Below are 12,952 nucleotides of genomic sequence, written 5' to 3'. Positions count from 1 at the left end.
GCACATGGGTTGGGCGTACTGGCATGGCGAACTGACTCAGATCACAGGTAACTCCGTTCACGGCTGCTGGGCACCGCCCCGATGGGACGCGCGCAATTGTTCCGTCGCGGCTCGGATGGATGCGAGACGCGCGCAGGGTGACAGACGGACGCTAGTGCGGTGCGATTCGAGGGTCTGCAATGCAGACCAAATCTGGTGCGATCTGCGCCTCTCCTGTTGTGAGTGAATCGTGGCTGGAGCAAATCGCACCGCCAGCTATCGTTGGATGGAGTGATGTGCCTTGTGCCGGGAAGGCGACGTTGGTCCTCTACCTCTTCCTCGTGGCAGTGCGCGCGCGCTCGCTTACGCGCCTCCACAATGGAGCAGCCGACGATGAGTGGCCCTCGCTGCATGCCGCAGGCGCTCGCAGAGAACATCCACATTCGCATGCTGGGAGCCGGGGTTCCACACTATGGCTGGTGCGCCTCGTTTTCGCATTCCCGCCCCGCTCGCGGCTCATTCACACCTCGCGCCTCGCGGCGCCTGACAGCTGCTGGGACGACCCGGAGTCTCGGTACTATCTGCGGGACGGCATGTTGCTCGTGGGTCTGCTGTGGCTCGACCGGGCGCTGCGGCGCTGCCGTCCCGGCTGGAGCCTCTCGAAGCGCCACGTGTTTGTGCTTCTGATGGGGATCATGAGCCAGGCGCAGCAGCCAGGGCGACCCACAGCGCCGCACGTGTCGCTCCCAGCACCATCATCGAAAAGTAGGAGATGCTGATTCGCCTCCCCATGTCGGCGGGCTACGTGACAGACAAGAAGTTCGGCCTAGTATGGTCGGGCATGTGCCTGCCAATGATTCTCGCTCTCGCCGCGGCAACCTTTGCCGTCTCGCTGGTGGGCCGCGCCAGAACCCTCTCGAATCGAGCCATTCGACTCTACACCTTTTGCCGGTCCCTGCGCCAAGGTGTCGTCGATGCTGCACGCGGAGGAGGGGACGATCCTCATGCTCGCCGGCGGCTATCCCTTCCGCAAGCTGCAGTTGGGCCTGACGGCGCTTTGCGTGGAGCATGTCCAGTCGTGGTTCGCGGAGCACTTTGGTCCTCCCGATGAGGCGGGCATGCTCTCTCCGCCCTATCCTGAGACGGTCAACACCATCGCCGCCGTCACGTACATCGAGCCGACGCTAGCAGCCTTTCTCATCTGCTGGCTCTGCTGGGAGGCGCTCGTCGGTGGGACTTGTGGTGCGACAGCAACACAAAAGCCACGGTGGCCGCCTCTTGTGGTAGGAGCTCGGCAGCGCCTTGTTGTGGCGCGCGCTGCGCTTCCCGCTGCTGTGCCTCGTGCTCAGCGGCCGGCTCGTCGACCAGCTGCTTTTTGTGGCGATGGCTGACGAGGTGCGGCTCGCGGAGCAGCTCGTCGGCACGCCGTTCGCCAACGCGGCGCCCGCTGCGAAGGCGGCGCTCATCATGAGCCAGTTCACCCTCGAGGGCGTCCTGCTCGGCGTGGCGCTGCCGCCGGCGGTCGAGACGCTCCTGCGCAAGGCGGCGGCGCACCGGGAGGCGAATGTGGGCGCCCAGAGCCGGGTGAATGTGTGAGTCGGAGATGTGTGTAGACGCTTGTTCTTGCGGGTGGTCTGGAGCCTCGGCGACCCAGAAGACTACGTGTATGTGGAGCGAGGCGCGCGCACATCTGGTCGTCTTCTTGTCACGCGGAGTTCTCTCTTGGATGCCCGTTGTGCCGCCACCTGTGTTGGCTGTTACACGACGCGAGAGTGATGTGTACGACACTCCACACACATACGTACACAACCGTGTTTACTCTCTCCCCCTCTCGCCGGCGTTTCGCACCGCTCTCCATGGGCCGGGAGGGCTTTCGGCCGACCTAGGACGCAGCTTCGAGAGGTGGTGGGCCTCATCTTGAGGTCTGCGGTGGCGAGACACGCTCATAGCCCGTGTGTACCCGCAAGCAGCGCTCGGAAGGCTGCTCCGCGAGCGGCAGCTGCTCCGAGCCGCCTGCGCCGCTTGCGCCGGCGCCGCTTGCACCCCTTCTCTTGAGTCCCATCGAGTGGAGGAGGAGTACCGCAGGAGGAGGACCGCGAGGCCGTGATTGCCAGCGAGACGCCCTCCATCGCCACCGCGGCGATGCGCGCCATGCCCGGCTCCTCAGACGGCGAGGGTGGCTGGCACCCCATTGCGCCTGCTCTATGCCGGGCGGCGCTCTGCGTGGCACCCAAACGGGCTGTGAGAGCACAACCCGGCTGCACAGCCTCGCAGCCAGCGGCGGCGCTGGCAGTGCCACCCCGCCTGCTTGAGTGCGGCGTCAGACGGGCGGCGAGAGGCGTGTTGCGAGGCCGTAGTCCCCAGCGCAGCCAGCCTCGAGCCTAGGACGAGAGAAGCGGCGCGGGCTGGCGGCGGCGGGCGCGGCGGCGGCGACGCTGGAGGGAGCGTGCTGGGCGTGAGTGGAGGTGCATGCTTTGCCGACGGCGACGGCGGCGGCGGCGCGAGGAGGTCTTGAGGAGGGGTGCGGGCGGCGGCGGGGTGGGGGGCGGCGAGGCGAGGTCGGGAGGAACGGGGTGGGGCGAGTGCGGCTGATGGTGGGCCGTAGTGGGCCGAGCCGTGAGCCACAAGCCACTGGGGCAAGCACCGCAGGGGGGAGATATAGGCAAGGGGGGCACTGATCTACAGCGGACTTGCTCTGCAAGCATCCGTTAAACTTGGAACGATACAGAGAAGATTAGCATGGCCCCAGCGCATGGATGACACGCAAGACTCGAGAAGAAGTCCCTTTTTCCGCGCCGCGAGGGGGAGGCCTCCGTGAAGGATGCCGCCAGGCCCGAGGAAAGCGCGGAAGTAGGAGCCGCCGCCCTCGTACGGGTTGACGACGAGCCGGCTGGCGCGGCCCTCGCCGGTGGCGGCCTTGCTGCTCGCGACCACGCCTCCGTCAGCGTCGAGCGGGTAGTCCACCTTCTTGCCCGTCTTGCCGTTCTCGCCAGAGAGGAGGAGAACGGTGCCGCCGTGTGGGTCGGAGAGGGAGTCGGCGAAGACGGAGGTCATACTCGCCTGGCCCTTCACAAGCGGGTTGTGGCCCGCAAAGTCGTTCAGGTCGAAGTGCAGCTTGAGGACCGCCTGCTCCGTGGCGGCGGCGCGGGCGGCGCCGGTGGCGGTGCTCTCGTCGAGGGTAGTGTTCGCGGCGACGTGGGCGTCCGCGGGGCTCATGCGCCACCGGCGAGAGGAAGTTCACCGCCGCCGACTCGAGGCTGTGGAGCGCTTCCTCGCACGCCTCGAGCACGCACCCGACCGTGTACTCCTCGCTGGTCGGCGTCGGCAGCGGCTGCGCCTTGCTGTCGGCGTCGGCGTCGGCGTCGGCGGTGGCGGCGGCGACGGCGGCGGGTGTGCCCAGCGGCGGCCGCGGCTCCGCCTTTGGGCCGCCCATGTACGTGGCGCCAGAGCAGTGCGTCGACGCGAGCCTCGGCCCCTCCAGCCTCTCCCGGTGCGGCCGCAGCTTCCAGTGCTGCGGGAGCTCCCGATCGCCATCAAAAGCGGCCAGGGCGGCCGCCCAGTCCACCCCAGCGGCGGGACTGCACTGCGGATCGGGCGTGCCGCAGCGATACCCGCCTGCGTGGGCAGCCAGGGCGGCGGCGACGGACACCAACCGCCTCGGCGCGGTGCTTGCGCTCTGCGTCAGCGTCCTCTTGCTCCCCGCGGTGTCGCCCCTGAGCAGCGGCAGCGCCTCGAGGAGGAGCAGCAGGCGCTCCGCCGGTATGAGCTTGGGGTCGAGGTGGTACGGATCCGGCCCGCCGAGGCGCGTGAGCTCGTACCCGTCCGAGGGCGGGAGGCGCAGCTGACTCGTCGCCACCTCGTCGGCAATGGAGGCGGCTTGTTCGGTCGAGAGGCCGAGCACCCACTCGGCCAGCGGGATTCTTGCCGGCGGCGGGCCATCGGCGGCGAGGGCAGAGACGCCGACGCCGTCCCCGGCACCCTCGCCGTCGCCGGCGCCGGCGGAGGCGAGCGCGGCGCCGCCGCGACCGTCACGCAGAGCACAGAAGCGTGACCGGGGCTATCGGCTTTCCCTCTCGATCATTCCTCTCGTGCACTTGCTGCGGATCGGCTCGCAGAAAGCGGCGCCCTCGTACGCGCGTCTGCGCGCGCTGCTAGACTGGTGCGACAAGGTGCCGCTCGCGAGCATGGAAATGCGCAGCGGGCTGCGCGAGCAGGGCTTCATTCGCTCACAGGCCATGATGGACTTTCTGCTCAAGCGCGCCCTTCGCCGCCAGGTCGTGCGCGCCTCGCTTTCCGTCACGCACCGCCACCCTCACCTCCTCCGCCTTCACTCTAGCCCTCGCCTCCACCACCCACACGCCGCCTCCCGCCCCTCCGCCGCCCTCGCCTCCTCCGCCCTCGCTCTCGCCCTCACCGCCGCCGCCCACACCGCCTCTTCCCGCCCCTCCGCCGCCCTCGCCGCCTCCTCCCGCCCCTCCGCCGCCCTCGCCGCCGCCCTCGCTCTCGCCCTCGCCGCCGCCGCCGCCGCCCATGCCGCCGCCCCCGCCCCTGAGACGCCCTCACATCCTCTGCCCTCGCTCGCCCTCGCCTCTGCCCACGCCGCCGTCACCCGCCCCTCCCAGGCTACGCCCACGCCGCCGCCACCCACCCCTCCTAGGCTATGCCCACGCCGCCGCCCGCCCATCCTAGGCTACGCTGCAGCGCCGCATCGCCGAGCTCGACGTCATGCTCTCCATCGACAACGCCTCCTTTGCCCGCCCTCGCAAGTGGCAGCGGCTCGTCGCGAAGATGCTCCTCTCCCAAAACATGCCGTACACCGCCATGGGCATCACCGAGCTCGACGCACGCTGCGCCAAAAAAAAGAAATCCCAGCGCTCCACCCGGTCGCAAAAATCTCCCACCCGGTCGCAAAAATCTCCCCAAAAATCTCCCCCTCCACCTCCACAAAATCTCCCCCTCCACCTCCACCTCCAAAAAATCCCACTAGCAGACAACTTCCGTGACGCGGCAAAAAAGGTGAAAGTGTTTACAGGAGGCAGCACGAGGTGAGCTCAGGGGATGCTGAGACTTTAATAGCGGGTAGGAGCCACAGCGGACCAGACGACAACGACTCCGACCCCACATGAGACGTACTCGCTTGGCCTGCGAGGGCGTCTTCTCGGGTAAAATTCTTCTTATTGTGCCCACACTGGGAGAGAGATGCGGCGAAGAGGAACAGCCTGTGGCCATATGTCAGACATCGCGCGCGGACGCCTGCAGGAGGAACGCAAGCGCTGGCGACGCGACCACCCACACGCGCGACAGACGCTCGCCCGCCGGCGCCGACGAGCCCGTGGCTCCACGACACCCACGTTGCCGCTTTAGGGGTTTGTCACCAGGCCGCGCACGACTGCTGATGGCGCGCAGGATCTGTACCATTGGGACTGTGTCGTGCCAAGCAAGAAGGGCTCCATGTGGGACCGGGGCAACTACCCTGTCCAAATGTGCGTGCTTGTACCGGGGCTGCAGCGTTGTGGTGAGAGCTCGTTGGGTTGTATGTATGTAAAAGTTTTCTTTCTTTAAGGAAGGTGTGTTGCTAGCCGTCGCCCACCTTGGGCGTCTGCCTCTTCCTATCTCTCTTCGCAGTCCCTCTCCAATTCTCGCTGCAACCTTCATGCCACCTCGCGGTCGTCTCCGCGACGGCATTTCTTTTTCTTCCCTTTGCGCGCCTGGTGTTTGCGCTTGCCGCTCGTAAAGGCCGCTCGTTGTTGCGCAGCACATCGACTCGATTTCAAAAGCACGCATGGAGGCCGCGGTGGTCGTCTACTTGCTGCTGTGGTACGTCGGCAACTACTACTTCAACATCTTCAACAAGGCAGCGGGAATCGCGAGCGGTGGCGCGGCCTTTGCATTCACGCTCGCGTCGCTGCAGCTCGTCATCGGTTCCGGTTGGGTGGTGTCGCTCTGGGTGCTGGGCCTGCGACAGCGCCCGGCCCTCTCTGCCAGCCAGGCGCTGCGGCTGCTCCCGCTCGGACTCGTCACCGCCGTCGCGCACGGCAGCGCGATATACGCCAACCTCGCCGGCAGCCTCTCCTTCTCGCAAATCGTCAAGGCGGGCGAGCCGGCCTTCGCCGCGGCCGTCGGCTACGGCGTCTATCGCAACGGCGTCTCGTGGCGCAAGCTCTTGTGCCTCGTGCCGGTGATCGGAGGCATCGCCATCGCCTCTGCCACCGAACTCGACTACACACTCGCCTCGTTCGCCGCCGTCAGCCTCGCCAACCTCGCGGCCGCCTTCCGCGGCTGCGAGAACAAGCGCGTGATGGCGGGAGAGCTGCAGTCGGCGCTCGGCGGCGAGGGGAACGCGTACGGCGTGACGACGCTCTGGGCCGCCGCCCTTCTCCCACCCGCTCTTCACGGCCTTGTCGCGTTGATTTCACACCCTGTTTCCAGGCCGCCCTGCTCCTGCTGCCCGCGATCTTCGCCACGGGAGAGCACGAGAAGGAGCGCGGCGAGAGCACTGTGGCACCCGTCCGCTCGACGCGTCCCGGACGTGTCCGCTAGGCGAGTACGAGAGGCGGAGCGAGTTTGTCGCGCTGTGGCGCGCGGACGGGGGGGAGGGCGGCGGCCCGCGGCCCTAGATGCTAAGTACACACGCAGTGTCAGGCACTCGGGGCTTCAACAGTGACTGAGCCCAGGCGTTGTGGCCCCAGCCCTCTCACCGGACTCTTCGGCTGTCTGCTCCTGCTCCTAGGCTTGCGCTTCAACGCCGTGCTCTCGGGGCTCCTCTTCTACCTCTACAACGAGGCGCCCACACCCCGGCCACACCCCGGCCACACCCCGGCCACACCCCGGCCACACCCCGGCCACACCCCGGCCACACCCCGGCCACACCCCGGCCACACCCCGGCCACACCCCGGCCACACCCCGGCCACACCCCGGCCACACCCCGGCCACACCCCGGCCACACCTCGGCCACACCCCGGCCACACCCCGGCCACACCCCGGCCACACCTCGGCTGCACCTCGGCCACACCTCGGCTGCACCTCGGCCACACCCCGGCCACACCTCGGCTGCACCTCGGCCACACTTCGGCCACACCTCGGCCAGCACTTCGGCTGCACCTCGGCTGCACCCCACCCCCTGCCCCTACGACGAGGTCTCGACGCGAGCGCTGCGGCATCTCTCCGGCGTCGGCCATTCGGTCGCCAACACGGCGAAGCGCGCCGTCGTCATCGTCGGCTCCGCCGTCGCGTTTGGCGAGCAGATGGACCGGCCAAAGGCGGTCGGGTGCGCCATCGCCATCGCCGGCACTTTTCTCTACGCCATTGCCGATGACATCCCGCGGCTGGGAGGGGGCACAAAGAGGGACTGACGGCTTGCGCGGCAGCGGGCAGGCACAGCCAGCGCTGGCTGCGACAGCTCTCCGTCAGGGCGGCGCGGTCTGCGGGGAGAGAGACCAGAGAGCCTCGGCGCATGTCCACAGTCCGCACACGAGAAGAGAAGACAAAAAGTAATATATCTTTACTTCCAAAACCCGGACGTGCCTCCACCGGCACGCCGCTTCCGACAGGGTGATGGAAGGTTCGACGCACCCCCGGACTGGGCAGAGAGATCCCAGGGCATCTGGCCTGGGCTGTCCACCCCGCCCCCACTTGCCCTGACTACACAGGATAGCGTGCCCCGACAAACGGCGACACATAGCGGGGGACACTGCGCCGGGGGGTATGCCTAACTTTGGTGCTTTGTGTGGGTCGCGTTCCCTTGGTATGGTAGCTGCGTGGTTGAAGCCCTCGTGCCCCTGGCTTGCCCCTTCCAGCGGCTGGCCCCTCGAGACTGTCGGTGCTTGGCGGTAGGAGGGGGAGAGGGAGGCCCGGTGGGAGGAGAGGGAGAGGGAGGCCCGGTGGGAGGGGAGGGAGAGGGAGGCCGTCTTGGGCTCTTCTCCTCCCCCCTCCCTGGGCTCTTCTCCTCTCCCCACCCTGGACAGAAGAGAAGACAAAAACCTACTGCGGTTTTCGCGCGCAAGAGACCCGCGTGTACCAAGAGCACGACGCTTAGTCCACCGGGGGCGCCTCTATATCACGCGTCTGCGGCGCCGGGCGCTTGCGCGGGGCGTCGCCGGCCGCCTGGCCCTCGACAGCCTGCACGGCAGCCTGCACCAAGTCCGCAGGCGCCGGATTGCCCGAGAGGTGGAGCGACCGGAGCGACCGCAAGTGCCCGCCCTCGACCGCCCTCACGAGCGCCGCCACGCCCGCCTCTCCGACCTGGTTGTTGTCCACGTACAGCTTCTCGAGCCTGCAACCGGAGGCGCAGAGAGCATCCACCAGCGCGGCGAGCCCGGCGCTGCCAACCCGGTTGTTGTATAGGTAGAGGGTCTGCAGCTGCGGCAGTGCTCCGCCTCGGATCGCGTCCGCCAGCGCCGCCACGCCGCCGTCCCCGATGCCGTTTCGCGTCAGGTCGACAAAGTGGATCCGCGGCATCGCTCCACCGGCCAGAGCGGCGGCCAGCTCGGCCAGCCCGCCTGTAGGAAGGGCCTGAGAAAATTCCGAAAGAGGGGGCCTGCAGAGCGGCGGCGGCGCGCCACGCGCCGTCCGCCAGCCCCACGTTGTCGAGGAAGAGCCGCTCGAGAGCCGCCAACGCGCCATGTGCCCCCGCGTCGGCGAGCGCAGAGGCGCCGGCGTCGGCAAATCCGTTGCCGCTCAGCGCCAGCGCCCGGACGTCCGCAAGCGGTGGGAGGGTGCGGAGAAGCGTCGCAACCACGTCGAGGTCGCGCGGCGTCAGCCCCTTCCTCGACAGGTCCACAAACGCGGGCGGCGCGGACGCGCGCAAAGCCTGGCCGCCCTGGCCCACCTGCGGGTAGGCAGGGGTGGGCGGGAAGCGGGGGGGGGGGGGGTCAGGGGGCGGCGGAAAGCGGCCGGAGAGGGGATCTATGGGCGGAGTGGCAGCTGCGGCCCGGCTGCACGCGTCTCTAGCCGGCTCGTCTTGCAAACGTCTGTAAGTCTAGCCGGACGTGGCCCGCCTTTTCCCAAAAACCGCCCGCCCTCCCCTCCTCGCGCTGCAGCAAGTCCACGTCTCTCCGCCTGTTGCCCAAACGCGAGACCAGCCTCAGCGCGCCTGCCTCCCTGCACGGCGCCGCCTCCTCTCTCCTCGCCGGAGCCGGTCCGCTGCCGCGGCGATGTGCGCCTCCCACGCCGCGTCTGCAGCGGCGGAGCGGAGCACCTCCTCGCGCCTACACCAAGGAAACGCTCCAAGAAACTTCACCGACGGCTCCTCCGGCGCCGAAGCGGGGCGTACCCGGCCCCTCCACCTCTCTGCGGCGTGCCTATCCTCGGCCTCCCTCCGCCGGACCGCGACCCCGCTCTCGCCCAGCGCGCCCAGCTGCTCCGCGTGCGCCCTCTCGAGCGCGCGCTGCCGCCGCGCCTGCCCCTCCCTCGCCGCCGCTACCGCGCGAGGGAGCGCGAGCACCTCGCGAACCACGTTGTACTCCTCGCCTACCCGCACTTATCGAGATGTGCCCGAGATGCACCGAGATTGGGTGGCTCCACGTTGCACTCCTCGCCAAGCGCGTGCGCCCCCACCGTGCGGAGCGTCTGCTGCAGCGCCGCCGCCATCTCCCGCCTGCCGCGCGCCTATGGGACATGCCGCGGGCGACTCGTGTGGACGTGTCATGGACATGGCCGCCCCATCCCCCCCGCCCGCCGCACGCCTCGGCACGCCGCTCCTCTGCACTCGCGAGCCTCGCCTCCGCCTGCGCCACCAGCGCCTGCAGAGGGAACCCGCACGAGGCAAGTCATCCGGCGCTCGTTGGTCTCGAGGTGAGAGCTCGAAGCATGTCCCGCGCCTGCAGCGGCTCGCGCACGACGTCGATGCCTGCGAACGCGGTCAGCAGCTCGCCCACGCCGCGCAGCGCCCCACGCGCCTCCTCGAGCCTCTCGCCTACGGGAAGGGTCTGAGAAGGTTCGGGGAAAACTCTTGGGACGCGTCCTCGTCGAACGTCTCGCCGTCAGCCGCGTCGTCGCCGCCGTCCAAGCCGCCGTCGAGGAAGAGGGCGTCCACCGGTGCCACCTGGCCATCAACGAGTCACCAATTCACTCGCCGACGCCGTCGAGCGTCAGTGCTGCCCACGGACTTCGCCTGCGAGGCGACGGACTCCCGGGCGGCGGCGAGCACCTAAGGAGGCACGAGTCGGCGGCTGGAGCAGAGCTCCGACAGGGTTCAGAGAGGGGGGGAGGCGGCGAGCACGGCCTCGCCCTCGACGAGCGACGAGACGAACCCGTGCTCCACCACGCGCAGCTCGAGCAGCTCGGCCGCCAGCCGCGCCGCCTAGAGGAAGGTTCCGAGAAGGCTCGCGGACGGGTCTAGCTGCAGCAGCTTCGGCCTCCAGCAGCGTCGCCTCCCCGAAGCCGGCGGCCGAGGTTGCCCCGAGCTGCCCCCGAACTCTCAGCTCGCAGCGCGAGAGGCATTCGCGCAAGTCTTTCCCCAGCGCGGCGATGAGCGCGCGGAGCCGCTCCCGGTCCTCGCTGCCGAGCACCTGCCTCGGGCATGGGATCGGGTGGGCGATCTCGAGCGATCTCGCTCGCAGATCTCGCTGCCGATCACCGACTGGAAGAGCGAGGACGGTGTGCCGATGGGCGGCAAGCCTCGCACCTGGAAGCACAACGCACGGTGGAATCATCGCGCGCTCCGAGGGGCGGCGGGAGTCTCTCGGCACCCGCTCGAGGAGGGCGTCGCGGGTCAGCCACGAGGAGTCGCCGCGGCCGAGGAGGTGGAAGACGCACACGCGGCCGGAGAGGGCGTGCAGCACCTACCGAGATTGCACGGAGCTCGCCCGGAGATTGCACTGAGATTGCAGGAGACCAGTTGGGAGTTTGCGTGCTGCACCTCGCCGGTCGCAGTGTCGAGGCCGGAGGGGCTGAGGAGGGTGCGCATGTACCGCTCGATGGACATGGCGGCGCCCGTCTCCGGGTGCGTCACTGGCGCCTGGCTGATTGCGAGCAGCACCGACGGCGCGTGCGCCTCGACCTGCTCGACCGAGCCAAACAGACTGAGCAGGATCCGGAGCAGGTCGTGCAGGCCTTTGCCGCGGTCGGCGCGCAGCGAGTAATAGTTGACCACGACAACCACGACCGCGCTCGACGCCGCGCAGACGGTGTGCCTGACGTTGGCCGCGTTGGCGACGTTGATCTCGAAGCCGCGGTTGTCGAGAAAGCCTACCTCCGGGCAGGCTCGGGTGAGCGTCCTCCTCGCCGATCTCGAGGCCGGCGGCTGTCGAGGGACGCCCGGGCAGTCGGCGTACGCGAAGCCGCTCCCGAGGCTATCGGTCGCATCCTCCACCTGGGGAGAGAAGGTCTCCGACCTGTTTGTGTGGCCGATGCGCATCAGCTCCTCCAGCTCGGAGTCGTCGCGCACGACCATCTTGTCCTCCTCCTCGTACTGAAACTTGCAGCCGTGGAGATAGTTGATGAAGGCCGACTTTCCAGCGCCGGTGTTGCCCAGCACAACCACGATCCGCTTGCCGGCGGCCCGACTCGCGACAGCCTCGCCGTGCGCAATGCAGCGCACGAGGCAGGCTCGCGACTCGGCCGGCGACAGCTCCAATCCGGGGCTGGCGAGCAGCTTCTTTGTGATCGGGTCCAGGCTCGCCGCGTCGGCCTGCATCCTGGGAAGCAAGAGTGCAGCGGCGGCGAGGACAGGCAGCAGCGTCGGAGAGATGGTGGACTGAACGGGGACCTGGGAGCGACGCTCGTCGGGCGACCAGCGTGATCGGAGCAACGAAGAAGAATCCTAAGCTTGACCTACTCCTGTCATGATGGCGAGGTGGCATGAAGGTTGCAGCGAGAAGCGGCGAGAGACTGCGAAAAGAGATACGAAGAGGCAGACTCCCCAGGGTGGGCGACGGCTAGCGCATCACACTCCTCTCCTTAAAATCCCTGTGTGGTGGCGGCGTGCCGTTCTCCCATCCCTCCCTTGGGTTGTGTGTTTTCTTTCTTTCTTTATGATTCATCAAGCACTGATTCATCAAGCACTCAACCCTTCCCGCCCTGAGGCCTGCGGGGCGGTCTTCTCTCGAGGTAAAAAGAAAGAAAGAAAACAGACAACCCAAGGGAGGGATGGGAGGACGGTGTTCTCTCGAGGTCTCGAGATTCACAAGGCTGCCCCCACATTTTTCTCTCTCCGCGTTCCCATAGCATTAACTCCTTTGTCATGATGCATCAAGCACTGATTCATCAAGCACTCAACCCTTCCCGCGCTTGCGCCCCGTCTCGTGTTGCCCGCCAAAAGAAAGGCCGCTTAGATTTCTCTCTACGCGTTCGCGCCCCTTTGGAGCTGTGCGTTGTGTGCCTCTCTCCTCCGCCGAATGACCTCGCTCGAGGAGCTTCGGTGGCGGGAGGCTGCGGCGGCGCTGCACGCGTCGCAGGACGCTTATCGCCGGGCGCTGACGAGTGCGCCTGCCGACGACGCTGCGCTCGAGGCGGCGCTGACCGAGTCCCGAGAGGCCCACGCAGCAACTCTCCGTCAGCAGCGGTCACGCGAGCTCGCGCTCGAGGCCCACATCTCCGCTCAGGCCGCAACCATTTGGCTCCAGCGGGCGGAGCAGGACGAGGCGCAGCGCCGATCCGGAATCGAGCGCCGGCTGCTCGGGGCAGAGCTTCGCGCAGCCGAGAGGCTCCGCCCGCCGCCGAGCGGCGGCAGCGCCGCCGACCCTGCGCGCCTCAGTGCTAGCGCGTCCGCCGCGCTCGCGCTGGAGGCCTCCTTTGCGGAGCTGCGCCGCCGAGCTGAGCTCGAGCACGCAGGCATCCTCCGGCGGATAGCTGGAAGCGTGCTCCAGGACAGTGCGAGAGATGAGCCGCCTCAGGGCAGCCTTCAGGAGCTGCGGGAACGGTACGAGGGCCTCAAGGCGCGTCGCGCCGTCGAGAAGGCCGCACCGCGCGCCCGGACGCCCGAGTCTGGGCGCTCTAGACAGGACGAGGCGGCTCAGGCGGAGGAGCAGGTGG

At 68.2% G+C, this 12,952-nt stretch overlaps 3 protein-coding genes across 3 annotated transcripts; 2 read left to right on the top strand and 1 right to left on the bottom strand.

Moving 5' to 3' along the window:
• Positions 1-179: 179 nt before the first annotated feature.
• Positions 180-1,575, top strand: EMIHUDRAFT_221533 (hypothetical protein; the record flags this gene model as incomplete). Its single annotated transcript, XM_005756468.1, has 6 exons — positions 180-326; positions 400-458; positions 530-716; positions 797-874; positions 945-1,205; positions 1,267-1,575. The coding sequence occupies 6 exons, from the start codon at positions 180-182 to the stop codon at positions 1,573-1,575; spliced, it is 1,041 nt and encodes a 346-aa protein (XP_005756525.1).
• Positions 1,576-5,585: 4,010 nt separating this feature from the next.
• Positions 5,586-7,470, top strand: EMIHUDRAFT_360465 (hypothetical protein). The gene is made up of 6 exons (XM_005756467.1): positions 5,586-5,628; positions 5,719-6,343; positions 6,409-6,445; positions 6,520-6,582; positions 6,710-6,757; positions 7,112-7,470. The coding sequence occupies exons 2-6, from the start codon at positions 5,762-5,764 to the stop codon at positions 7,330-7,332; spliced, it is 951 nt and encodes a 316-aa protein (XP_005756524.1). The 5' UTR covers positions 5,586-5,628; positions 5,719-5,761; the 3' UTR covers positions 7,333-7,470.
• Positions 7,471-8,011: 541 nt separating this feature from the next.
• On the bottom strand, positions 8,012-11,615 carry EMIHUDRAFT_221530 (hypothetical protein; the record flags this gene model as incomplete). Its single annotated transcript, XM_005756466.1, has 14 exons — positions 8,012-8,491; positions 8,562-8,807; positions 8,968-9,079; positions 9,148-9,186; positions 9,265-9,448; positions 9,484-9,575; positions 9,662-9,720; positions 9,817-9,886; positions 9,952-10,022; positions 10,200-10,280; positions 10,396-10,488; positions 10,557-10,604; positions 10,669-10,761; positions 10,839-11,615. The coding sequence occupies 14 exons, from the start codon at positions 11,613-11,615 to the stop codon at positions 8,012-8,014; spliced, it is 2,445 nt and encodes an 814-aa protein (XP_005756523.1).
• Between the last annotated feature and the right edge of the window lie 1,337 nt (positions 11,616-12,952).

Source organism: Emiliania huxleyi (genome assembly GCF_000372725.1).
Source record: "Emiliania huxleyi CCMP1516 unplaced genomic scaffold EMIHUscaffold_97, whole genome shotgun sequence".
NCBI classification, from domain to species: Eukaryota; Haptophyta; order Isochrysidales; family Noelaerhabdaceae; genus Emiliania; species Emiliania huxleyi.
Note: the sequence above shows the minus strand (reverse complement) of the source record. Positions and strands in the feature narration are given on the sequence as shown.

What these genes read in the sequence shown, in the direction of transcription:
- EMIHUDRAFT_360465 (XM_005756467.1), top strand. Translation starts at nt 5,762, where the DNA reads ATGGAGGCCGCGGTGGTCGTCTACTTGCTGCTGTGGTACGTCGGCAAC. An exon ending in GCCCGCGATCTTCGCCACGG is followed by an intron (nt 6,446 to 6,519) that starts GAGAGCACGAGA and finishes CGTGTCCGCTAG; the next exon opens with GCGAGTACGAGAGGCGGAGC. An exon ending in GGACGGGGGGGAGGGCGGCG is followed by an intron (nt 6,583 to 6,709) that starts GCCCGCGGCCCT and finishes TCCTGCTCCTAG; the next exon opens with GCTTGCGCTTCAACGCCGTG.